The 23,745-nt window shown below is 38.4% G+C and overlaps 1 protein-coding gene across 2 annotated transcripts in view; it reads left to right on the top strand.

Moving 5' to 3' along the window:
- Nucleotides 1-23,745, top strand: part of sorl1 (sortilin-related receptor, L(DLR class) A repeats containing) — a 189,525-nt gene that overhangs the window by 58,426 nt on the left and 107,354 nt on the right. For both annotated transcript variants that reach the window (XM_043676455.1, XM_043676454.1), the window contains exons 3-6: nucleotides 8,607-8,732; nucleotides 15,658-15,819; nucleotides 16,764-16,831; nucleotides 17,598-17,778. In XM_043676455.1, coding sequence (XP_043532390.1) covers nucleotides 8,607-8,732; nucleotides 15,658-15,819; nucleotides 16,764-16,831; nucleotides 17,598-17,778 — 537 coding nt within the window. The remainder of the gene's footprint in view (nucleotides 1-8,606; nucleotides 8,733-15,657; nucleotides 15,820-16,763; nucleotides 16,832-17,597; nucleotides 17,779-23,745) is intronic.

Genomic DNA, 23,745 nt, shown 5'->3' with positions numbered 1-23,745 from the left:
CCAGCAAATCTCTGAAGTGTCACACCTGACTCCACACTCCAGCTTCTTGCTCAGCTGGCACTACTGTAATTGGTTTCCTTTTGTTAAATTTCTGCAGGCTCACAAAATGCTATTTTCTAACTTGGCTCATAATTACTGAGCATAGATTTCCTACACTTGAGTGTAAATATTGAGTGGTACATTGAGCAGATGTTTCATGGAGCCTAAATACTCTAGTCATACAATGACAAAGTAATATTAACAGAGCGAAAGTGTTTGTTCATGTTATACATTTCAAGGTACATCTGTGCAGTGTTGGTTAAATAGTGAAAATAATAATAATATGCCATAGTGGGAAGCACAATTGAGAGAAATTCAAGATAATTAAGATTCAGGATGTGCTAATAAGTTATTAGTTAAGACCAGAAGAAATGGAAACTGGGGAACTTGACCACTTTATTACAGTAATTCAGAAGCCTAGTGTAAGAAAAAATTTAGATTAACGTTCAGGATGCTGACTGCTCTGCTAGTATTATACTTTGATAAAGTTCAACTTGATGGGGAGTTGTACTGATGTAGGAGAAAGTGAGGACTGCAGATGCTGGAGGTCGGAGTTGAGACTATTGCTAGAAAAGCTCAGTAAGTCAGGCAGCACCCAAGGAGGAGGAGAATCAATGTTTCGGGCATAAGCCCTTCATCAGGAATCTTCTGCTCTTCGGATGCTGCTTGACCTGCTGGGCTTTTCCAGCAACACCCTCTCAAGTTGTACTGATGTGTTTTCTTGTCATAATGTGACCTTCCAACCTTCCAGCAGCTGATTTTCCACCAATTATACATACAGTAACCCCTGCCTCTGGGAAAGTGGGATGGCTCAGTGGTTAGCAGTGCTGCCTCACCGCATCAGGGACCCGGGTTCAATTCCTGCCTCGGGGGACTGTCTGTGTGGAGCTTGCACATTCTCCCCTTGTCCACGAGGGTTTCCTCCCACAGTCCAAAGATGTGCAGGTTAGGTGAATTGGCCGTGCTAAATTGTCCGTAGTGTTAGGTGCATTATACTGTAGAGTATCTAATCTAATCTATAGTAAGGGTTTGAAGCTCTTGAGGTCAGTATTGAAGCTGGATAATGTGCTGCATCTTCAGTTGTGCGCATGCTTTGCCCAGTTGAGGTCTAAATTGGGAATCATAGATCTGAACTTTAATATTACAAGGGTAAAGACAACAAGTATTTCATTTGTGTAATGTTTCCCTTTCGGGCTGTAGTGGCACAATGGTAATGTCCCTACTTGGAGCCAGGAGACCTGGGTTCATCTCTTATCTGCTCCTGAGATCCGTAATAGCATTTCTGAACAGGTTAATTAGAAAATATTTCCATTGGTACATTCTGCAAGGTAATAATGGTCACACCCCTTTGTTTTGCTAATGAAAAGCCTTAAAATGCCCTGCAGTAAATTCACATTTTGTTAGGAGGCTTGAATGGGAGTAACACTGACCTGAAAATTACTCTAAAAGTAACTCTCTAATCATCAGAATGTCAGAGGTGAAGATTTTGTTCAGAAAGGCTGCTTTGCATGACATTGGATTTGTTGTGGCATTGCATGTTGGTCATACCAGTGCAGCATAGAGAAGAGAGAGTATGTGTTGACTGCAAATGAAATGACTGGTTGTCCTCTTAAATCTAATTGACTGGAAGTAGGTGACTGTTGAGCAGATTTACCCATGTTAATACTAAAGTGGTCATATTGCCAAGGCATGTTTCTTGCAAGGGTTCAACTGGCTCTTGGAAGTGGAGTAGAATGGAAGACTATCTGTAACTTGATGAACAGTCTTACACTCCGGTAAATGAATTGAAGAGAGAGGTTTCAAAGGTGATATAGAAGATTATTCGACATTGTTTTTGTCCTTCAATAGTTAAATATTTTGAGTCATATTTTTTCAAAAATCTAGGGCGAATTGCAGTTTCTGCAAATTGTGGTTTAAAATAATTAGTTCATAAACCTAATTGCTGTTTGTAACCCTTCATACCATTATTAGATTTCTTCCCTCCCTCTCTCCATATGTAAAACTTAAGCTGATAATTAATGTGATAAAGCGTAAGATTTTGGTCACACATTCCTGTTCCATTTTCTGCTTGTCTTTCTAAACTAATGGCAGTAATTTCTGGGGAATAGTTTCAATCTAACCTGCCCAGAGGAAATTCACTGACTGGATTGGGTTGACTGCCTGATCTTATTTTTCACGCTTTGTCTGATTTTAGTCTCCATTTACTTTTAATCAAGAGAAAAAATAACAGGTGGGGTACAAGATTGCATGCAAACTTGGCTGTTTTCTGTGCACAGACCAGACTTAAAATTTTCCCCATATGCTAAACCAAATTATATTATTATAGTTTGGAATAATCAATTTTTCATGGACCAGACAAAAAAATAGAAGCCACAACATTGAAATAGCTGATTGACACTTTCAATTTGCAGAATTAAATGGCTTACAATAGTATGTTGTCTGGTCTGATTTTACTGCTTATGCGCATAAATAATTTTGGTTATTCAAGGAATGAAGTTTTATTTTAATTTACATAAGCATTAAATTGTTAATAAAGCATGCTTTTTTTAAATAAGGCAAAACATGGGGGTTCTTTAATCTGCATCTTGCATCCACACTATCACTGAAACATAGGGAATCCTAACTGCAGATTTGGAGAAATCACAATATGTTTATTATTACTTCTATGCTTAAATAAATCGACCAACTTGCCTGTTTGCATGGCTGCAAAAGCTTTTGTTTACATTTCCAGAGATGTTGAAGGCTGAACCACCAAAGGTATCTATCCCCTTGCTGCATGTACGTTCCTTAGGGCTCTGTTTCCAAGTTACAGTAATTGTTTTTTTTTGCAGCATAGTTTGCCAGGTTAAGGTCACAGTGGGCCCTAAATAATCCCAATGGTATTTTTATAAACCTCACGCAAAGATGCAAGGAAATAAATCAATCCTTGTCTATGTTCCTGATCTCTTGTGTGTGCATGCACTCTTTGTCTCCGTTTTAAAGCTGTATGCTGGTTAATTTTGCCTTAAAATTGTATTATGACAGATGTAGACTTTTAAACTTCCACTGCCTCACCCATGAAGTGGAAAATAAAGTTTTGCATTTATATAACAGCTTGTATGATTTCAAAATCTCCCAAGGTGTTTTAACAACCGCTGAATTAAGTGTTGCAGTGAAGGATATAGTTTTGAAGAAGTTCAGCAATATTTTTTGTATTAATCAACAAGCTATTCAACATGTAGATTTAAATAAAAGTTCACAATTTTGTATTTATGTAGCTCCTTAATGTAATAAATCATCCAAGGTCCTTCTTTGTCTATTATTAAACAATGTTAGATACCAAGATGTCATTTAGAATGAAGGTATAATTTAGATCAATTTGTTTTCAGAAAATTATTTTAAAATTCCACTTAGACGTCATGCAATGAAACCTGGTACACTTCTCACTGACCACTTCATATAAGTCTGTATTTGGTTTTGCCAAGACCACCATCCCTTTATTCAAAACACTTTGCATTGCTTTGTGTTGACTAAGAGCAGATTTATTAATGAATTGGATGTGAGGAGAGGGTGTAGTAAGGTACTGCCAGCTTGTGGTATGGCTATTCTACTGATGCATGTATGAAACTGCACAAAAAAGTTACTTTCCCACAGGCGTACATTTCAAAAACCTTCTTTGCTTCCACATTTCCATATCTTGAAAGTGCTCTGATCTGAAAACAAAACTTTCCAATAAAGCAGTGCACATAGTGAAGTAGAGGTGCTTCCATTAAAACTAGTCACTAGTATTTTAGTTTTGCTGCAGTTGGTGCAGAAAGTGACATATATTTGTAGGTGCAAACAGAATTTTGGTAGGAAAGTGCAGTTAATTGTCATAGATGACTATATATTTTCATCATGATTAATGACAGCATGAAGTGGCTTTACCATAGCCATGTTCAGTTTGTTTTAAGCTAGATTCTGACCTCCTGGTAAGTTTCTATATTCACCTCATGATCATCTTTACTCCGAACTTTTATCATGAGCAACTCTTTTTTTTTTGTTTCAAAAGTAGTTTAGTTTTAAACATTCCATTTTGTACTTCATGTGTTTTAAAATTTTCCTTAGAGTTGGGCGATGAGTGATAATTTCTGTGCTATTTCTCTTTCTTGCCATACACTGGATGGGGTTGAATAGATAAGTCTCTGCTGTAAAAGAGTTTGATAGCCATTGGGTCTTTCTAATAACTTGAGATCGTTTTGAAGACTAACACAACTTTGCATTTATGTAGCCAGTGGAAATCTTTTGTTTGTTAAAATAGTACAGCTGAGCAAGTGTTAACTAGCTTGTGTATCAAGTAATCTAAAATGGGAAAATCCTTTTTCTATACACTTTATTTGATTCCCTACAGTGTGGAAACAGGCCCTTCGGCCCAACCAGTTCGCACTGACCCTCCGAAGAGTAACCCACCCAGACCCATTTCCCTCTGACTAATACACCTAACATTTTGGGCAATTTACCATGGCCAATTCACCTGACCTGCACATCTTTGGACTTTGGGAGGAAACCGGAGCACCCGGAGGAAACTCACGCAGACACAGGGAGAATGTGCAAACTCCACACACACAGTTGCCCGAGGCTGGAATTGAACCTGGGACCCTGGTGCTGTGAGGCAGCAGTGCTAACCACTAAGCCACCATGCCGCCCTTAAAAAAAACCAATGTAACAATTACTCTCATATTACTTTTCATTTTTAATGTTAGGATTGACTTCACTTTCAGATACCAATTTCATTTTTCTCCTCAGTCATAAAGATGTACGGCACAGAAACAGACCTTTTGGTCCAACTTGTGCATGCCGACCAGATAGCCTAACCTAATCTAGTCCCATTTGCCAGCACTTGGCTCATACCCCTCCAACCCCTTCCTATTCACATACCCATCCAGATGCCTTTTAAATGCTGTAATTGTACCAACCTCCACCACTTCCTCTGGCAGCTCATTCCATACACACACCACCCTCTGTGAAAAAGTTGCCCCTTAGGTCCCTTTTGTATCTTTCCTTTCTCACACTAAACCTATGCCCTCTCCACACACCCCCCCCCCCCCTTCCCCTCGAAAAGACTTCCCCTTGACTTCCTTCCCCCAGATTGTGTGTGGATATTAAGACATACATTTTCTGTTTTTGTTTTTGTTTTTCTTTAGTTTCTTGTGTTTTTCTTTGCTCTTTTAGTCTTAGTTTCAATTTCAGATTTGAATTTTCTGCCCTTCGGGTGGACGCAGAAGATCCTGTGACACTATTTTGAAGAGCAGATACATTCATGTGATATTGTATTCAATGTTTATCCCTTTTTTTGTTAAATTAGGACCTGCTGTTGTTTTTCAGAAAATGTTCCATACAAATTGGCTGCAGCTTTCCTACATCAGAGCAGTGCCATTTCTAGCTGTGAAGTGTTTCGAAACAATTTAGAGGCATTGCCTAAATATAATTTGTTTTGTGATTTTTTTTTTGGAGGGGTCAAAAGTAGGGGAGTAAGTGATTAATATAGAGAATGTGGAACTTGGAAGGCGTGATACGGTCATTGGTGAACTGATTAACTTCTGTCCTGACTAGAATTCCAATGTATCCCATGTCCTATGTGGCCACAGGAATAGGCTTTACACATTTGAAACAGGAATGCATTGCTTATATGGGTTGGGAATTAGGAATAATCAGTCAAGGCTGGCATAATATGTAATGTGAAATCTCTCTTGCTGTGCAATTTGTACTGTGTAGGCCAGCAGCTAGTGGAAATCACAAGCAATAGGGACAAGGCTTGTTGCAAGGTTTTCAATTAGTTACCCACAACTGCTCCCAAATCACAGTTAGAATTAGAAGACAAAAACAGAAGCAGGAGAAAGTGAGGACTGCAGTTGCTGGAGATCAGGGACAGAAGCAGGTTTCATGTTAACTAATGCTGCTGTTTAGCTGACAATGCAACCAAACTGGTTTTGTGTGAATGGGACTCTGGAATCTGGGGGAGCTGTCTTGATTGTATTTGTTAATTCCTGTACCTTTTGAAAGGTCATAAACCTGAGATGTCAACACCATTTGATGCTACCAGACTTGCTGAGTATTTCCAATGTTTACTTGAATTTCCTGGATTTGAGACATGTTGCTTTTGCATGGGAAGGATATTGTGTAGTCTTGGTGAATCATCTTGATGAATGTTGAAACATCCACTGCAATGTTAAGGGTTCTTGATGCTTGCTGCTGCTTGATGCTTGTCCTGTCAGCATCTTCTAAGGGTTTTCAAGGGTACTTTGTTTTTCTACTTAGGAAAGTTAGAACATTCCTCCTCGAAGGCATCTTCTCTTTAATGGGGTGATGTAAAAAGGCTGGTCAATTCCCATTAAATTGGAGGAGAGTAAAGTTGGTCAGAATATCAGACCATCGGCCAAGAATCTATAGAATTGCTTATTATGAGGGTGAACTGAAACAACAGCGGGTCAGCATGCTAGCTGAGTTCACTTTTCACCTACTGTACAATGGATGTCTGTATTTCATAATAGAGACCCCTTATTCAAAAGGCTTTCTCTTCGATCCATTCCACCTAAGCTATGATATATGCTTGCCCGATGTGGTATTCTGAAGAGCACTGGATTGTGCTGTGACTTCACTGGTAGAGATTGGTCTGGATTGATCACTTCTGAAGGAAATGTGAATATTACTACCTTTTTATTTTCACTTGAGTGGTTTAACTTGTTTTCATCCCCCTGCTAGAAAGGATACAGGCAATTGGTTAGTTTGAGTGGTATGTTGTTTACACTGTATTGCCTGTGCAGATATGGTGTATTATGGCAGTATAATAACTCATACTTTGCCACTGGGAGGTAGGAAGTGTGAGAACTGCTTAAGTTAAGAAACTAAATGTCAGTTTGATCAGATAATGTTAGTACTGCAAAATTGCACACTGTCTCAACATTATGATCCTGTTGTGAATTACAAGCTCAACAGCTTTTGGAATTCATTATTTTTAATATGTAACGAGTTGTATTTCTGTGATCTATGGCAAAGCAGCAAAGAAAGGAGACCACAAATGTCCACCATTGGCTAATGTGAATTTTTCCATTCTTGGGATAAATAACCTGACTTAGGAAAAAGGGTTGTTCCTTTGTTGACATGAGTTTAGAAGAATTGGAAGGTGCTTTTATTGAAAACATAGAAGATCTTGAGGGGACTTGAGGTGGATTCTGAGAGGATGTTTCTTGTTGTCCAAGGGAATAGAACAAGGAGACACTGAACAAGATTTTTTTTTTCCCTGAGGGCTGTTGATCTGTGGAATTCTCTTGCCTAGAGAGCAGTGGAAGCTGGGTTATTGAATTTATTCAAGGATTTTATTGGTTCCGTGCCAGATAACTGCTCTAGTTGTAACCTCCAATCCACTTTCCTGTGATCATATAGAATGGCCTGCTCTTTCTTCTAATCCGATGTTCCTATTCCAGTAAATAAAATGAACAAAATACCTTGGGTGCTGGAAATTGGAATTAAAAACAATTGTCTGGCGGCATCTGTGGAGAAACAGTTAACGTTTTGAGTTCGGTTCTGAAGGAAGGTCACGTTGTACTCTAAATGTTAACTCTGCTTCTCTCTACACAGATGGAGCCACACCTGCTGAGTTTCTCCAGTGTTTTCTGTTTTTTAGTTCCTGTCCTGTTTGTTTGAACATGGGCACAAGTTAGAGGGATTCCAGATGTCCAGCAATCGGGAAATCAGTCATCTCATAGTGAACCAAGATTGAATCCTTGAACCTCTATCAAATCTCCTTTCAACATTCTCCAAAGAGTCAGTGAGATTATTCAACAATAATGTAGAATTTTAATGCACTGATTTAAGTCTTCTACAAAATGTGACCTTATTAGTTCAGCTGTAAAAGCCACTTGGGGGTGGGTGGATGTGGAAACGGGAGAGAGTGTATTAGTGGATGTTCTTCTTAGTTCAACAATAATAATTGCATTTTTGGTGGAGGAGGATGTAATGGTGGTCTGCACGTTGCATTCTCTGGAAGATCATCGGTCTGCATGTGTGGTTTCCAGAAATTGTTGATCGTTTCAGAAGAGTAACAATGATATGCACTGTCTCCCTGTCATTACTTCACTGTCTAGCAAATAGGGTAAACAGAGTGACATGCAACACTTCATATCCATCAATATTCACACCCTAACTGAAATGTATAGATGTTCATGCTTAGCTTGTACAACTACAGTTTTTAGTTCTCTGAGTATATAAGTAGAGTAATTATTAAAAAGCTAGCTATATCAGTAAACTGATATCAAGACAGAACATTTTGAAAGTGGTCAAGTCAGGTAGCATCTATGGAGAAAGAAAGTTGACCTTTTGTATGGTGATGATCTGTTGCTATAAAGAGGAATTTGCTACCTCCAAGAAATAGCTGTTGCAAATAGTATTGATGCTTGAAGAAGAAACTGGGAGAAACTAATGGAAGGTTGTGGTGATGGAATTGGATGATGAAGGCTTGGAGGAAACTCTTTGGAGCATAGACCAGTTTGCCTAGTGACCTTTCTCTGTGCTGTCACCTTTTGATGTAATTCTACTCCTCTTTGCCATAGGTGTACGTTTCATATAATTATGGAAAGACCTTCAAGAGGATCAATGAGAAGTTCAAGCTAGAAGATGGATCAAAAAACCAAACCGTTATTGCTCAGTTTTACCATAGTCCAGTAGATAATAAACGGGTAAGGATTATTTCTTGTAATATTGTCAACTATTTTGAGCCATTATTTTGAAATGAAGATGGGCACCATTTGAAATATCTTGCTATTTCATTGACAGCTCTTATAAAATTGTAAGATGTTTGGTTATTGCATCATATGACTTCCTTTCATTCCTCTGCAACTGTTTTCTAGACCTGGGTTAATATTTATTTCCATAAATTCTTAAGAACGGCCTCCCTGTCTGATAGAAAGCTTATAGCTATTAGTATCATTTCTTCTTGACTGTTACTCCATGTCATGGTTGTGGGTATGTTTGCTGACTGGGAAGTTGATTTGCAGACATTTTGTCCCCTGTCTAGGTGACATCTTCAGTGCTTTGGAGCCTTCTGTGAAGTGCTGCTGTACTGTGCCTTCTGGAATTTATTTGGTTCTGTTCCTGCTGCTTCCGGTTGCTGGTTCTGGTTGTTCATTGTAGTGGCCCGTTTAGTGGGTCTTGGTTAATGTGCTTGTTGATGGAGTCTGTGGATGAGTGCGATGCTTCTCGAAATTCTCTGGCTGTCCTCTGTTTGGCTTGTCCAATGATTGTTGTGTTGTCCCAGTCAAATTTGTGGTTCTTGTCACCGGAGCCGGCAACTGAAAGCAGGAACAGAACCAAATAAATTCCAGAAGAGATAGTACAGCAGCGCTTCACAGGAGGCTCCACAGCACTGAACATATCACCTAGACAGGGGACAATACGTTTGCAAATCAACTTCCCAGTTCAGCGAACATACCTACAGCTACAACATCTGGCACCTGAGTTACAAATCTTTACACAAACTTTGTTATTCTGTGTTTTGGATCCTACATGTGAACTTCCTTGTAAGACACTTGGGCTAGCTGCAAGATGATAACCCTATTGATGTTGTTAATCAGTGTGATAAGTAATATGTGAAATGCTAGAAATGTATGTTGTTTAGCTGCATTAAGAGTTAATTTGCATTTACTGCAGTTGTCCTAAATTTACCTGAATTGCATGGCTGGTTCTCAATATCCTTTTCCCCTTCTTCACCTCTCCTACAAACTAAGAGAATCTTTTCCAAATCATCCGCCTTACCATGAGTAAAATTAGGCCAAAGCTTTTAACCTTGCTTTCTGCTGCCACTAGTTCATCATCTCATTCATCGTCTGCTCACTGTTTATTCCTCCCCTCCTGTATGCTAGTTCTGATTGATCTTGCCAGGACTTGTTGTCTGCAATGTTGTGGAATGTTGACAGGTTGCAAAACAAGAATGAAGGACTGCAACAGAAAGTGCAAGAATTGCAGGAAGTCACAGTAATATAGAAGGGAGGGAAGAATTGGGAGTGGATATTGGAGTGCAGCAGTTAATGGGTTGTTACCTTCAGTAAAGGCCACAGTGACCTGATGGCAGCTATTTTAAATGAAGGGATTGGGTAGGTGTGGCGAAGGTGTTTCCATTTTTAAATGTGCTATAACTATTAGCTAGTCACTAAAATCTCATAGGAAATCAAGAGAAACTTTTTTAAAATTATTATTATTCAGTGGTGATAAATGAAACTCAGTGCCTTGTGAGGTGAAAAGGTGGATGCATTTAGGGGCTAGCTTGATAAGTAGATGACTAGGGAGCAAGTTTATTTTGTTATGGACCCATGATGCAAAAACTTGTGAAAAGTAAAAACACCGCATGGTCCTATTGGACTGAATGGCCTGTTTCTGTCAAATATCTGGCAAAAAGTCCTCTGGCAAAATTATGACGTAGTAGCATTAAAAGATATAATATAGGTACATGCTGGGTCCTGGTTGCACAATCAGGAAGGCATAGAATTGGAGGAAAGCACCTTACACCTTCTTGACTCTATTGATCTTGATCTGATCCATGAAAGCATTGGAGCTCACAATGACCAGTGCAAATAAAAATGCACAAATTGGAATAAAAAGAAAAACGTGAAAGAGAAAAGAGAAAGAGATAAAGGAAAGGTGATCAAAGTTTGATGTGAGAAACTGGAGAATGTGTATAGACAAATTGGCGAACTATCTGGAACTGCAGATTCAATAGTGGGTAATTTTTTAAAAAATCCATAGATTAAAACAGGATAAATTTAATTAGCTGTATGGCATTGCCTTTTCTGCTTTCTTATTTTGTTGTCTGTTTTTCCTAATTACTATAGGTTCTCTTGTATCTTTCATTTTCTGCTAGCTAGCTGATCTTTGGGTTAGAAGGTTGTGGATTTGAGCACCACAATAGATGCTTGAGCACATTCACTCCAATGCTAAAGGGCTGCTGCATTATCAGAATTAGCCTCTGTTCAGTGACTATCTTTTTACATTGGTTCTTTCTCCCTTTCAATTTCATTCTCTATTTGGACTAAGTTCAAGCTAATCAATAGTCTGCCATTGAAGATTTTATAAAGAAGGGCATTACTGTATGAGTTGAGGGAATGTTAAAGATATATAAATCTTTGATTAGGTGTGGTTATGATTGCCATGTTTTTAGCTACCTTAGTGTCTAGTATTAAATTATGTTTGTCATAATTGAGAGGTTGTCTGAGCTCGCATTTTTTCATTGGAGAAGAGGAGGAGAAGAGGGGACCTGGTTGAGGTATACAAGGTAGTGAGAGGCAGGAAAGTATAGAGGGGATGTCAGAGGCGGGTTCTTTACACAGAGAGTTGTGAGAGCATGGAATGCGTTGCCAGCAGCAGTTGTGGAGGCAGGGTCATTGGAGACCTTTAAGAGACTCCTGGACATGCATATGGTCACAGAAATTTGAGGGTGCATACATGAGGATCAGTGGTCGGAACAACATTGTGGGCTGAAGGGCCTGTTCTGTGCTGTACTGTTCTATGTTCTATATTAGCATAGCCCTCTATTTCAGAGGATTGAACATGAGGCAGCTCGGACTATTGTTTAGAATATGGAAAAGGGAAACCTGAAACTCTTTCATCTTGAAGAACAAAATACTTTCCTGTAGGACTTGCTGAGATTGGAAATTTCCCTTGGCATTTAGCTGAGAATGTGTGTCGTTGTGCACTGTACTGTACTTTTTCTTTGATTGTGTAATTGCCACCAACTGGGAGGCAATATTCTTTCTTCATTTTTTTTAATATCTGAAATGTGCACTCACTTGTCAGGGGCTGCTAATTGTAAATTCAGCCTCAGAGGATGGTCTTGAAATGCAATGTTGTCCCTGAAAACAGACATTTAAATAGAGAATGTGGTTACCATAGTACTCTTCTGTAATACTGCATTACAAGCAGTGGGTAGATATTGGCCAAACAAATGACTATTACATTTTCTTAAATCCAATAAATAGTTTATACATCTGTTGGGTAAAAATACCTTTGTTTGCAAGTTATGACTTGATCTTTTAATATGTTACATATGTGATTGGCTTTACAGTAGGAGATAGAGGGTGATGGTGGGGGATTGTTCTTTGGACTGGAGGCCTGTGACCAGCAGTTTTCCACAGGGATCAGTGCTGAGTCCACTTTTTTTTTGTCATTTATAGAAATGATTTAGGTGAGAATATAGAAAGCATAGTTAGTAGATGACACAAACATTGGGAGTATAGTGGACAGTGAAGAAGGTTATCTAAGATTACAAAAGGATCTTGATCAATTGGATCAATGAACTGTGGAGTGGTAGATGGAGTTTTATTTGGATAAATGTGAATGTCTTGCATTTTGGTAAAACTAACAAGGGCAGGACTTGTACAATTAATGGTAGGGCCCTGGGTAGTGTTTTAGAGCAAAGTGATCTAAGGGTTCAGGTATGTAAATCTTCTAAATTTGCATCGCAGGTAGACAGGTTGGTTAAGAAGGAGAAAGTGAGGTCTGCAGATGCTGGAGATCAGAGCTGAAAATGTGTTGCTGGAACAGCGCAGCAGGTCAGGCAGCATCCAAGGAACAGGAGAATCGACATTCTTCAGCAACACATTTTCAGGGTGGTTAAGAAGGCATTTAGCATGCTTGCCTTCATTGCTCAGACCACCTTGAGTATGTTATATTGAGGTTGTACAGGATGTTGGTGAGACCTGTTCTGGAGTTGAGTATGCAGTTCTGATCATCCTGTTATACAAAGGATATTATTAAAGGGTTCAGAAAAGATTTACTAGGATATTGCTGGGAAATGGAGTGTTTGAGTTATAAAATTATGCTGGATAAACTGGAACTGTTTTCACTGGAATGTAGGAGGTTGAGTGGTGATCTTTATAGAAGTTTACAAAATCATGAGGGGTATAGATAAGGTGAATACCAAAGCTGTTTTCCCTAAGGTTGGTGGGTGGGCGTGGACTTCAAAACGAGGGGTCTTTTCTTTTCAAGGTAAAAGGAGATGGCACGAGGGGCAACCTTTTTACGGAGTGGTTACTATGTGGAATGAACTGCCAGAGGAAGTGGTGGATTTGGGTACAGTTACATTTAAAAGATATTTGGATAAGTACATGAATAGGAAAGGATAGAAGGGAAATGTGCCAAGCACAGACAGGTGGGACTAGGTTAGTTTGTGAACATGGTCAGCATAGACTAGTTGGACCAAAAGGTCTGTTTTCATGCTGTATGACTGTGACAACCTGACCTAAGACTCCTATGTTGAAATTTTAGCCCTTAATCCAGTTTAGTTTATTTTTGTAATGAATTTATTTTAGTTTTCATAGATTTATGCCTAGTCATTCATAAATGGTGTTTATCTCAGCTACCTCATTTGTGCATGCTCATCATATGTTGGTTTCAGAATTACATCATGTGATTGGATTTCATTCTGCTAGTTGATATTTTAAGTAGCTCCTGGAATGCCACTTGAGTTTGTTTTATTATTACATGTATCGAGACACAGTGAACAGTGGTGTTTTGCATGCTATACAGGCAGATTGTACCATACAAAGTGCAGCAAGGTAACAGAACAGAGTGCATAATGCAGTGTTACAGCCACAGAGAAGGTGCAGAGAGAGAGATCAATGTTAACATTTGAGAGGTTCATTCAAAAGTCTGATAACAGTGGGGAAGAAGCTGCTCTTGAATCTGTTCATACATGTAGTCAAACTCTGACGGAAGAGGGTTGAAGACAGTACAACTGGGGTGGGAGGAGTCTTTTGTATTGTTGAAAGAAGCCATAAATTTATTTCAATTTCATATCTTTTAAGAGTTTAATGCACAGTTAATTGAAATGCCTAAATTACACAGTGACATGACAACCTATTTGCACACTATTTTGTGTGCAATGAAAATGTGGGTATTCTAGTTATTCAAACGGAGCCTGAAAGTGTTCAACAGTGGTAAAAGATGAATATTGATGCATTTATATATATTCTGCAGTGTATAATAGTATCTAAAATAGTAGCTGGTAGAAACTAGTAACTGAAATTTTAAATGGAACTATTGAATTCTTATATCACGTTGATGTTGGGTTGGCTACATTTACATAATAGACAAAAGTGAGGACTCCAGATGCTGGAAATCAGTCTAGATTAGAGTGGTGCTGGAAAAGTGCAGCAGGTCAGGCAGCATCCGAGGAGCAGGAAAATCGACATTTCGGGCAAAAGCCCTATATTTACATAATTTTCTATTCAACATGAGGAATGTTTTATTGTTGATTCAAGAATTAAGTTATCTGCATCTAGAAGTTCCTGCTAAAACGGTTGCAATATGCAGATGTCCAATCTGTAGGTCTTTCAAAACACCCAGTAGAATCAATAGCATATTAACAATTTAAAAATCATGGCGGCACAGTGGTTAGCACTGCTGACTCTCAGCGCCAGAAGCCCTGGTTCACTTCCCGACTCAGGCAACTGTCTGTGTGGGGTTTGTACTTTCTCACCGTGTCTGCGTGGGTTTCCGCCGGGTGCTCCGGTTTCCTCCCACAGTCCAAAAAATGTGCAGGTCCGGTGAATTGGCCATGCTAAATTACCCGTAGTGTTAGGTAAAGGGGTAAATGTAGGGGAATGGGTCTGGGTGGGTTGCTTTTCGGAGGGTTGGTGTGGACTAATTGGGCCGAAGGGCCTGTTTCCACACTGTAAGTAATCTAACCTAATCTAAACTGCCAAAACAGGTAATTGTAGAGGTATTTCTGCTTGAGTACTTTGAGGAGACTACTGTCACAAAAATGCTATTGAAAAGTTATTGTTGGTGAGATATCTTCCAGCATAATTAATGTTTTTTTTATCTTTTATTCTACTCCATATGTGTTTTGTAGTTGTCTAGATTTCAATACTTCGAGTCGTACAGCATGGAAACAGACCCTTTGGTCTAACCAGTCCATGCTGAACAAAATCCCAAACTAAATTAGTCCCACTGCCTGCTCCTGATCCATATCCCTCCAAAATTTTTCTCTTCTTGTACTTATCCAGATATCTTTTACACATTGGAACTGTACCTGCAACCACCACTTGCTCATGAAGTTCACTCCACATGCGAACCCCACCCTCTGTGTGTGTAAAAAAAAAAATCAAAAGCCCCCATGTCTTTTTCAAAATCTTTCTCCTCTTCTTAAAACATGCCACCAAGTCTTGAAATCCACCAGCCTAAAGAAAACTCACCTACCATTACCCTTATCTATACCCTTCATGATTTTATAAACCCGTGTACTTGAAGCAAAAAGAATCTTGTAGAATAGCTTATTTTAAAAGTACTCATTTAAAAGCTCTTGTACTTCTAGTGGCTTTTAAATTAAATATAATTAGTCTAAATGTGCCAAAGAAACAATTTTAAATGTTGGAAGTACAATATTGCATTATGAAATTTGATCCTGAAGTGTTATGGCTAATGGACTGCTCATTTCAATATTGTGGAAATGCCATTTTTGAACATAAAAAAATACATTCTAGTAATAATTGTAGCAGTAAGTACATTGTAATAGCTTATTGATGCAGTTAATGTATTTTTGCTTTGTGATGATTATTTTGTGAAAGGTAAAAATACACACATTCATGAGTTTTGTTTCTGTTTTCTTAGTACATGTTTGCAGATATCAAAAATCACTACTTGTGGATCACTTTCAACTTTTGCAACGATATTCAAGGCTTCCAAATTCCATTCAGTCCTACTGATCTTCTTATGCATAGTCGGGATTTCAATCTTGTGCTGGGCTATGACAGTTCTCATCCAAACAAACAGGTATTGTTATTTTTGGCCAGGACCTGCACCTATGGGATTGTTGATTGCTATGCTAGCTTGGTTGAATAGAGTTCAAGGAGCAAAGGCGTACTGTTGAAGTGGAAAGAATATGAATATATCTTTGAAAGATTCAAATGTATGGGGCTATGAAGATAGGACTGTGGAATGGGACTAGCTGGGTAGCTCTTACAGGAGCTGTACACACATGTTGGGTCAAGTGGCCTCCTTCTGTACTGTAAAATGCTATGATTCTATAACAGATGGATGTTCTGTCGAATTTAATACAAATGCTTTCACCTGTAAGCAAGAGCATATAATACGTAAGTGTAGCAATTGGACTCCTCAAAAACAAAATTGAATACTTTTCTGGAAGCAAAAGGAAGCCATGTAGCCTCCCTGAAGTGAGGAATATATGTTCTCATTCGATACAAGGAGTCTGCCCAGCAAGTACAATTTTCAGTAAGTCATTCGGGAGAGGTGAAGAAAGTCTGCAGTAGCTGAGATACACTGTTTTGTTGTGGACCCAGAGAAACATCAGTCCTCCTCTAAAACCAAAATATAAAGTTGAAAAGTTACTTTGAGTCCTTTTCTGGAATCTAAGTGTTTTTGGTTGCAAAGCCACCATGGCTCCTTTCTCAGCCCTGGAGTTAAAAAGACAGTGCCTTTGAGTCAATTGGAACTCAATCATCATCTTAAAGATAACTGCCTTGGCTTGGGAGATGTGTGATGCTTACAAATTTAAAATTGCTATTGGTAGGAATGGAGTGATTAAGTTGCCCAGTGTTTTTCACTGCTTCCTCAGTTTTATTTCTGTCAAAAGGCCAAGTTGAAATTTGAATCTTTAGGATGTAAGCACTACATGATTTTTATTCAGGATATCTGTTAAGGATCCTTTCTTATTTGAGTGTTGCATGTCCAATGTGAAGTATGGTTTTATCTTGCAGCTTTGGAAATCAGATGACTTTGGACGAACTTGGATTTTGATTCAAGAGCATGTTAAATCTTTCTACTGGTATGCATATTTACATAAACTATTTTGAATGATTGTCCAAAATGCATGTTACTGGCGTTTAATCACATTGCTGCAAGGCTACAGTTAGTGTAGATATATCATTTTATTTGTTTGTGGAATGTAGGCATCACTGGGTAGACCTGCATTTATTGCACATCCCTACTTGCCCAAAGGGCAGTTCAAAGTCGGCTACATTGCTGTGAATCACATGTAGGCCAGGCTAGGTAAAGATGGCAGATTCCCGTCCCTAAAAGACCATTCAGTGAATCCGATGATATTGCTGTGTTGAAGGAAAATTTGCTTTGGAGTAGGTTAGCCTGATGTGGTCCTTTTTAAAAAATATTTTGCCAAGTTTGCATTAAGTCATAGCTTTTCTGGAGAACTTTACATTTTGGAATCTCTTAAGCCTGGTAACTGTTCTTGGCAGAGAACAAGTTGCAACTGGGGCAAGATGTATTAATAAGTCCTTTGAACATTTTGTCTACTTTGTTTACCCTACCTTTTTCAGGGCTGTCAGAATGATGGTATACCATGTGTCTCTCCCCACCATGTCTTCACTGAGGCTATGTGGCCGGCTGAGAGAGAGGCGCAGGTAGTTTGTGGTGATTTAGTATGGGTTAACCTGAAGAATTTCAGAATGTGGTTATTCATTTGTAAAACTGTCTTTCTTAGTGGCACTGCACCTGTCAGTTACTAAACCAAATTCTACATGCAAACTAATTCAGTATTTGGAAACTGCAGATATACTTTGTGTTTAATTTTCCAGGGGTGTGGAACCATATGACTTGTCTACCACAGTTTATGTTGAACGACATGAGCCAATGGGTTCCTCCAGTATCATTAAAAGCACAGACTTCTTTCAGACTGATGAAAAACGTGAGATTCTGTTGGAAGGAGTAGATGACTTTCAGTTACAAGACAAATACATGTTTGCCACAAAGAAAGTGGTGAGTATCCTGTGAATATACTTTCTCAAAGCTTTCTCTTAAAAGGGAAGTATAAGAAAAATTTTACTATTAAAATACAGATCTGATGCTGAAAATCTGGTAAGCTGAGGACTGAAACTGTGCCAAACTTTGGACTCTCCAGATTTTAAATTACCTGCTCTTTTTTTTTCAAATGAGACCAGACCAGTGATAAAATTTTAAGTGTTTTACTTTCAAAGGTCTGAACTTGTTTGAGGTTGTTTGACTTTTTGTTTCTGCGATTGGTGGTCCTTTCTGGACATCTGTGTTAATCCATGAGATGTTTTTGGAGTGGTGAGTGCTTCGTGTTAGTCCATGTATTCAAAATGCTCGTTGACAGTGCTCTAAGTACTGATAAGTGTTATATAACCGTTTCAGAGATGCGGTTTATGTAAGCATTCGTACAACCACATTGTGTTTCAAAGAGTATGCAGTTATTCTTTTTGTTTCCTTGCATTTGCCTTGTTCTGTGGGTTAAGAGAACAATGTCTGATTTTAAGGCAGCCATGAGCTACATATCTGTGTCCCCTTGGTTTTGGTGCTTAACTGTAGTATGAACAATTCCAAATGCAATTGAAGATTTTCCAGTAATGTGATCTTTGAGAAGAGAGAGCAAAGCATCAATTACGTGTAGAATTGTTCTCATTTCAAATCTGTCTTTTTTTTCCTTCAAGCTGAGATATTTCCTTCCCCTTTGTCTTTGTTCAAGGCAAGTCAGTTCAAATGTTATGGGATCTTTTTTTCTCCTCCATTTTATCTGCTATGCTCAGCAATTTTTTTTTTGAGTGAATTAATGTTAACAAACTGCAGAAAGAGATATTCAGTTGTAAGACCATAACAAATGCTGGGAGAAAGGGAGGACTGCAGATGCCAGAGATCAGAGTCAAGAGTGTGTTGCTGAAAAAGCACAGCAGGTCAGGCAGCATCCGAGGAGCAGGAGAATCGATGTTTTGGGCACCAGCTCTTCATCAGGAATGAGCTTCATTCCTGATGAAGGGCTGATAACTGAAACGTTGCTTCTCCTGCTCCTTAGATGCTGCCTGAGCTGCTGTGCTTTTCCAGCAACACACTCATAACAAATGCTGACAAACAGGAAAAACAACAGAAAAACTGCTTTCTGGAAATATACTGCACGTTATTCAGCATCTAAATAGTATTATGGAGAACTGTGCATTTCTAGTTCTTGTTATTTCAAATTTTATTTGTGTATGGTAGTGGGACAAGGTGCCGGGGGTAACTGAGGAGTTTAGTAGGGTGTTGTGGGGGGAATGGTCCCTTTGGGATGCTGATAGAGAGATGGGAATGTGAAAATGTTTATCTGTAAAGCAGATGAATGAACGGCCATGTGAAGTAATTTCTGTTAATAGCTTGTTGCAGGTTGATACAGCTTTTCATCTTGCTGAGCTCATTAATTGATTGCATCAACCTGCTACGATGTCCTCGATCTTTCTTGTTTATCAAAAGGAATTTGCGCCAACTATTCCAGGCTGCAGTCTATTTTAACTTTTGCTGACAGCATTTAACTTTTGTGTATTTTTTAGTACCATGCCTCATATCGTGGAGCATTTCAGTAAAAACTGAACTTATGAAAGAGGTAACTTTTAAGTTAAAACTGTGAATTAAATTCGCAAGTGATTTTTCTGCTCTAACTCTAAAATCACAATATAGAACTAAGATGGGTAGGTAGGCCTACTGCAGTTACTATCACTTCAAGTGGTGTTTAATTGAGTTCACAATAACTGAGTAACTGAGGAATATTTATGTGGTGACCCAAGCTGGCAAATTTGGTTTATTTATTCAGGTGAGTGGCTAAGGAAAGAATCTGAGAGTTAAAACAGAATGCTGGAAAATGCTAAGCAGGTATTAGAAGAATCTTTGGAGAGAGAAATAGAGTTAACAAAACTTTTCTCGAGTTTCTGACTGTGACCTGTTGTGCAAACCTGGTGTGGAGAACATCTTTTGTTGATTAGAAGCTGCCTTGTAGAGGGATTTCCCCCTCCCGCTCCCCAATTTCCTGCAATTCTGGAGTTCTGGTACAATACAGTGCTGGTAAAGATAGCTGGATTGAACCATGGCCATAGAACTTCTATCCGTCATTGATCAACAAAAATTTGTTGGCTACAAGACTGAAAATTTCCCACTGATCTGGCATGCAAAACCCCTTCTTAAGGGGGAGTTATACAAAGTACAACGCTTTGTGGAAAGCTTACCAATTTCCCCCAGGGGAAGCGGGGTTTTTTTTATAGCATCTGTGGAAGACAGCAGTTTTAAATGGACTGTTTGAAATTGAGTTTTTTATAATGTCCAGTTTTTCAGCCTTTACAATTAATGACTTTGCATTCTGTGGTGTGGAAACTGGAAGCAACATGGTTAATACAGCGCCTAAACATTAATGCATTAAAAGGGTTCTCAAATTGGCAATTGAAATTCCTTTCACTTCTATACTTGTAATTTGCACACTTTAATACAGATATACATAAAAAGAGGTGGAGAGATCAAATTTATTACTTTGAAATCTCCCAACTCCCATAGTATTTTATGCTGACTATTAACAGCTCTGATTGTAATCCGCTTTAGCATGTTGAAGAATACAGAAAGAGGAGATTAAAATTTTATGTATTTTGCATGTTTAAATGGCTTTTTAAAGCAATCTACATAGCATTAATATTAAAGCTTCAAACTTTGGCACATCATTGTGATGTTTATTGCCGACACAGCTGTAAATAGTGGCTTTCCTGTTTCTGATTATGTCTTTATTTTGGATGAAATTAGGTATTTTTGGATGTAGGTGTTGTTGGTTACGCCAGCATTCATTGCCTGTCCCCAATAGTCCATTGTTGCCTGTTCAGCTTTGAACATTGCATCTCAAGAGAAAGATCACCCAAAATGATACCAGATCTTACAGGAGTAACAAAGGACAGGCTACATCAATTTAGTTCATATTCTCTTGAATTTATACCATTTGAGGTGCAATCTGGTTAAAGCATCTTAAATAGTAATAGAATTCAAAACTGCTTCCCATGGGGGAAATCCCAGATCTTAAATTTGAGCTGGATCATGCAAAGCTTACCAATTTCCATTTTGTAACTTTGTGTAACTCGCCCTTAAGGGGTTTTGCATGCCAGATTAGTCAGAAATTTTCAATACTGTAGCCAACAACTTTTTGTTGAATATTGAGGGATAGAAGTAAAGACTAAGGGACTGAGATGTAATTTGCAATTGATGAATTTCTTTTTGACTCAGAAATTGAGAGATGCTAGAATGTCTGATTTCAAAGATAAATATTAGATGTCAATTCATAGTTGAATTTCAAAGATATTTTGAAAGAATTCTGTTCCTCCTGTTTTCGGTTATTCCTGTGTTGCTCCGTTTCTTTGTGACCATGAAGCATTTTTAGATCACCACCTACACTTTGTGTTTTGCTCTTTAGTTATGAGTTGCATGTGGCCTGATATTCTGTTCTGAAACACACTATATAAAAAATAAGATTCAATCAAAATCTGTAAATAAGCAATAGTTCATTCATTAGGTAAAGGCAGTGGTCAGCAGAGTGCATAAAACAGATATTCTTGAGGTCAGTTCTTGGTCTGTACAGAACTGGCAGATTCCAGATAAGGCAATATTGAAGATGCTTCAATATCACTCCCCCCACAGGAGGGGAAATCAGTCAAATTTCTGTTTTGGCGATTAAAAACTGACCGCATTTTTGGTTGTTGTGTTGGATGTGGATTCATTGAGGCTCCATTAGCACACCAATGTTCATTCTGTAGACTCACCTGTAATGAGTAGGATTTGAATGCCCATGACACTATGGACAAGAATCGACTAACAGCTTTAAACAGGCATTGGAGAGCTTTGAAAAAAGAACAGACAAGAAGAAAACGATTTCCTAATCAATTGTCGTGATGCATCTTGGGCAGCTGGAACCAAACCTGGATTTTCTAGCCCAGAGGTAGGAACACTGCAACTGTACTGTAAGATTCTGATAAATAAATTACTGAGATTTTAAACTGAGGATTTCCTATTTATTAGGCAAGCAGTTTAACCCATTCAGCTGTGGTGCTCAGCATATTTTTATTTTAATCAACCTGTTTGGACATGTTATGACATGCCAGGACAGGATAGGAATAGAATCAAAACCCTCTGGCCCAGCTGCAGGGACGCTGTCACTACAGCACATGACCCTCATGGAAACAGACTGGCTGGAGGTCTTGTGGCAGCTTTAACACTTTTAGTTGTTCTTGCTGTCTTTCTTTCTTGCTTACACTTGTTTCCAGCTGTATACTTCTATACTTGACCACCTTTCGTTTCTTTCTGTATACACAATAATGGGTTGGCAGAGTTGAGAGGGTTTATGTGCTGTACTTCATGAGAACCCCTTGCTGAACTTTCATTTGGCTGCTCTGGAGCTTATTTATGTACGAGCTTGCTGATTTTTCATCTTAATGTTGTTCCATAGCCTATCTTGTCAGATACAGTTGTTGACAACAAATACAATGCTGCAATAAAAACACATGTAACTTATAGAAGTGGTTTATTGTAGGACGTGACATACTTGCTAGCATTTCCTTTTTAGACTTTTTATGTTAGAAACCATTGCTGCTTTCACTTCATAACTTGCATTTCTGCTAACTTGACAAAAGGCTGTCAATATTCCTTCATAATTAGTAAGGACTGCAGTGGGTACAAAACTAACTTTCAAGAGTAGTGGCACAAAAATATTATTTTTATCATCTTATGCTGATTAAATCCACAGTAATTTACTCTTGGGAGTGCTGTATTACTGGTTCAGCATTTCATACCATTTTGTTTGGGCCTCATATTGTTTTCTCAGTTTGCAAGGTAGTAGAGAAAAGATATTGAGGACATTTAGCTGCTGATTGCATGTTTGTATTTTACAATAGTGTTTAAACAAAAGCACTTGTAGTAAATATATAGGTCACTATGTCAATCAGTAACAGCCTCCTAGCAACCCTTTAACTGCTGTTCACTGTTTGGCTCTATATGGCACTGAAAAATGTGTTGCTGGAAAAGCGCAGCAGGTCAGGCAGCATTCAAGGAGCAGGAGAATCGATATTTCGAGCATAAACCCTTCTTCAGGCTAATGCCCGAAACGTCGATTCTCCTGCTCCTTGGATGCTGCCTGACCTGCTGTGCTTTTTCAGCAACACATTTTTCAGCTCTGATCTCCAGCATCTGCAGTCCTCACTTTCTCCTTCTATATGGCACTGTCAAACTCAGAACAGTTTTGAGTAAACAGAAGCCTTATATATTTTCATGCCCATTTAAAAGAGATAGAAGGTGGATTTAAGGACTAAGCTTTCTTTGTGTGTTTCTTGAAATATTATTCCATTTCATTCCCAGCTTGCATAGAACATTAAAATTTGCATTCTGATTACAGTGCATAATTATCTACTTAGACCAGTAATACTCTAAGCCTGTCAGGTAGAATTTGGGACAAAAATAAAGACTCATTAATTAAAAAGGTTGGTTTATTCCTCTTGCACACAGGGTTTGATAAACAGCTATAAAATCTCTAGCTGATTTTTATATTCATTCAATATAAACAAGCTCCTTAAAATGCTCATGTAATGCACTTAAAATAGCTAATGAAGGTTAAAATGCTGTTAATTGCACTGAGCAATTTGATGTTCACAATTTATTGCTGAATTGAGTCAAGTAATGCCAGATTTTTTGAAATGGTTGCTCGAAGGATGAATATCTTCCCATCTGTGCTGAAATTTTATGTGAATTTTTAAAAATGAAATTTAATTTGGTAGTTCCAAAGTATGCATTAGAATTGACAATCATTGTTGTAGCTGAGTGCTTTTGCTGAAAGTTTTGATTCTGTCACAGAGCATGTTTATCTATTCCTCTGAACATTGGATATTGTATGGTAATGAAATATATGTTAACTACTGTAATGCTGTGGGGCATAATCATCCTCCT

Source organism: Chiloscyllium plagiosum, chromosome 35 (assembly GCF_004010195.1).
Source record: "Chiloscyllium plagiosum isolate BGI_BamShark_2017 chromosome 35, ASM401019v2, whole genome shotgun sequence".
Taxonomy (NCBI): Eukaryota; Metazoa; Chordata; class Chondrichthyes; order Orectolobiformes; family Hemiscylliidae; genus Chiloscyllium; species Chiloscyllium plagiosum.
The sequence above is the reverse complement of the archived record's forward strand: the minus strand, read 5'-3'. Positions and strand labels throughout refer to the sequence as shown.